Source organism: Vicia villosa, linkage group LG5 (genome assembly GCF_029867415.1).
Source record: "Vicia villosa cultivar HV-30 ecotype Madison, WI linkage group LG5, Vvil1.0, whole genome shotgun sequence".
NCBI lineage: Eukaryota > Viridiplantae > Streptophyta > Magnoliopsida > Fabales > Fabaceae > Vicia > Vicia villosa.
Window position 1 is genome coordinate 99,414,997 of NC_081184.1, and position 3,285 is coordinate 99,418,281.

The window sequence follows — 3,285 nt, forward strand, 5'->3', positions numbered from 1 at the left end:
GCTCTGGGCCTTTTTTGATCCCACAAATTGGGCATTTGCACTGGGCTTCGTTTTTTTGTCCATCTCCATCACAAATCCTTCGGAGATTGCCTTATTTCCCCACGTGTTTGATTTTATATTACACCCATCATTCCATTCCCCTATCTTGATGCCACCTTTTTTGTTTGACTTTTTGATTAGAAGTGCCTCGTAACTTGCATCCAGTCTTCTTTTCTCCGCCAAAAATCTCTCCTTTTCCAATGCCTTTTGAAACATCCTATCATCCAGCTGCACACCCCCCTTCTATACTAGCCTTTAGTGTTGATTCTCTCAAAGCACGTCGCTTCGCCGCCCGACCAGTAGTTTCTTCAACGGACTCTTGGACAAACGAAAGCATATCTCCATCTGAGGAATCGTCGTTCCATTCTTCTGAAACCTCATCGGAATCTTTGCTTTCCATAATCTTCCCTTCATGATTCAAAGCTATACGCAAAGGCCCATGGTTGTCTTCCACCACCTTGATCCTAAAGACATTGTCATTAATGGATATGTTATAAGTTTCATTCAGAACCAAGCAATACTTAGTTCTAATCAGGATTCTAGCGACGTCCATATTCTTGTGTTTTCTGGTGACTTCATCAGCACAAATGAACGTTTCGACAGACGTTGCTAGGAATTCAAACACTTTATCCTTCCATGCATGACATGGGAGACCGTAGACCCTCAACCATGTAGCTCTTTCATTATCAACATCGTTAGCTCTCCAAGGTCTAATTTCCGAAAACCATTGTTGTATCCACTCTCGAGCCTCCTCAATGATATCCTTAATCATGCCTTCTTCATTTTCTTCCAGCAAACATAAGTTAGCACCCATTGGAGTCACTTTCACTCCAAAATACCCTTCCTTGGTGAATCTTTCCTGCAAGTTGTAAGTATCGCCTGGCACCTCTACAACCCCAACAAAAGCTTTTTGGAATCTTTCTAAATCTTCCTCCTCCATGTTATATTCCAAGTGAGCAAATGGGATCTTCTTGGTGTGTACTTGTCTGTCAATCACTGTTTTATTGTTTTGGGCACCTCTAACTGTTTGTGCATATGATAATCTTTGTCTAGCACCCTGACCCTCATTGTTACGTTGGTCAAAACCGTTTCTCCGGTCATCTTGATTTTGCTCCTTCGGTGCAACTTTATGCTCTCTCCTTTTTCCCAACAACTGTTGATCCATTCTCCTATCTCTGCCACTCCTGCTCTCCCTGTTAAACCTCGGAATGTTGGCGTGAATCTTTCTTGACCCAATGAAAATATTGTCAAGCTTTACCGCCAATAGTCTCTCGTCTAGAACATTGAAGAATCTTACAAAACCAAAGCGTTTTCCTCTTTTGTCTCTTCTAGGTGGAAAGATCACCTCATCAATATCTCCAAAATCCTTGAAAATGTCATACATCTCCCTTGCTCCGTATTGTTCAGGAATTTCGGAAAAGAAAAAGGATGTCGTTGTCATTGTTTTAGACGTCTCCCCTCTGAATCTACTTCTATTTGTATCCCATTGCTTCCCACTGTTCCCCCTAACCTTCCTCCTCCTTGAAACCTCAATCCATTCCTGCTCTCCTTTTGTAGCCATTTTTGCAATTTAACAAGATAAGAACTAAAGCTGTGTCTGGGTGTTTGGCTTAAGACGAAAAAGTTTTTTTTTTTTTAAAAAAGAAAAACTAGAGAGAAGTCAGACCTTCTCTCTCTAAACCCATAAGAATCCAAATTCTTTAAAGTTAACTACCTTTTTCAAGGAAATATAATCTAGCTCACGTGTTTAAACAATATGTTAATATTTTATGGTTACTTTTGAAGAATGTTCAAACAAATTGGAGTGGTTGTGTGATACAACATATGATGGAGTGTCAAATGGATGGTAGTTGGTTGCCTTATGGTGTTCTTGTTACAAAAATTCTAGTACATGCTCGGATCAAACTTGAAAGAGAAGAATGAAAATTAAGTAAGTTATGATTAGTTATCCAAATTTGAATCAAATGAGAATAATAATGAATCAAAAACTATGAATCTACATTCCAAAGAGTTCTACGAGCCAAGATGAAGTCGTTCAAGCTCCTTCAACTCATCTTGCTCCTCAATAGCAAGAACAAACAAATCTAGAAGAATTTGATTTTAAGATGTTTTCACCTTATCAATAATAAGATCTTATTCGAGACATTCTCGAAAGCATACAAAAGTGTGTAACCTTGTTTTACAGGTAATATAACATCTATTTTTGATGATGACAACCACCTTGATGACAACTATGATGACAATTATGATAAGTCAAACATGGACGATTAAGCGATTAAACATACAAACCTAAGTTTTATGTTTTGATAAACTTGACTATCTAATGAGGGGAAATTAAATGGAAACTATCTAAATCCTCATATTAAGATATCTCAAGCATTGTCAACGTAAAGAAGAAGTATATGGAAAATGCTTGTAGAAAATGAGTAATCTCTTATTTTAAGAAAATTTCTTCACCCACCTCCTAACCTTCTTGCCCACCCCTGGTGAATTTACCACACTACCCCTTGTTTTGGAAGTTCATTTCCGAAAAGGTACTTTTTTTGTTAAAAAAGGTGTTTTCGGAAATGTATCTCCGAAAACGTGTTTTTTTTAATATAAAATATTGATTTCGGAGATACATCTCCGAAATAAAGTTACTTTTCAGAAAATGTGGTGTTTCGGAAGTTCATCTCCGAACGCACCCCCCTTGGAGAATTCGGAAATGAACTTCCGAAATATTCCAAGACCAAATTGGTCTTGGAATGTTTCGGATATACACTTCCGAAATAATTAATAATTATTAAAAAAAATAAAATCAAGGTGAATCAATACAATTAATAGGTATAAAATCAAGGTGAATCAATAAAATGAAGGTGAATCAATAAAATCAAGGTGAATCAAAACATCCTAAACTATTTGAAAGTTAAAAATTATTTTACTAACTTATATAAATCAAAAACATTTTAATTCCATAAGTAAATTTTGAATTATATAGAATTAAATATAAAATTTATTCATTAAATAAAATTAAGACAAAATCTTTTTTTAATTTTTTTAAACTAAATAAAAAATTATCTCATTTTTAATTATGAATCAGAATAGAAATATATAAATATATAATAATAACTATTAATTTTGTAAGTGAAATATATAAATATATAATATATAAATATATAATAATTAATATATAAATATATAAATATATAATAATTATTATAAATTAAAACACTCATTTTTTTAATTTTTATAATTATTATATAAATA

General features: G+C 34.2%; 1 protein-coding gene across 1 annotated transcript; it reads right to left on the minus strand.

Annotated features, from left to right (window-relative positions):
• Positions 1-259: 259 nt before the first annotated feature.
• LOC131605070 (uncharacterized) lies at positions 260-1,600 on the minus strand. Its single transcript, XM_058877469.1, has one exon. It carries the CDS (start codon positions 1,598-1,600, stop codon positions 260-262), a length of 1,341 nt encoding a protein of 446 aa, XP_058733452.1.
• Between the last annotated feature and the right edge of the window lie 1,685 nt (positions 1,601-3,285).

Bases quoted from the DNA above. Each gene is read 5' to 3' on its own strand.
- LOC131605070 (XM_058877469.1), bottom strand. From the start codon at position 1,600: ATGGCTACAAAAGGAGAGCAGGAATGGATTGAGGTTTCAAGGAGGAGG.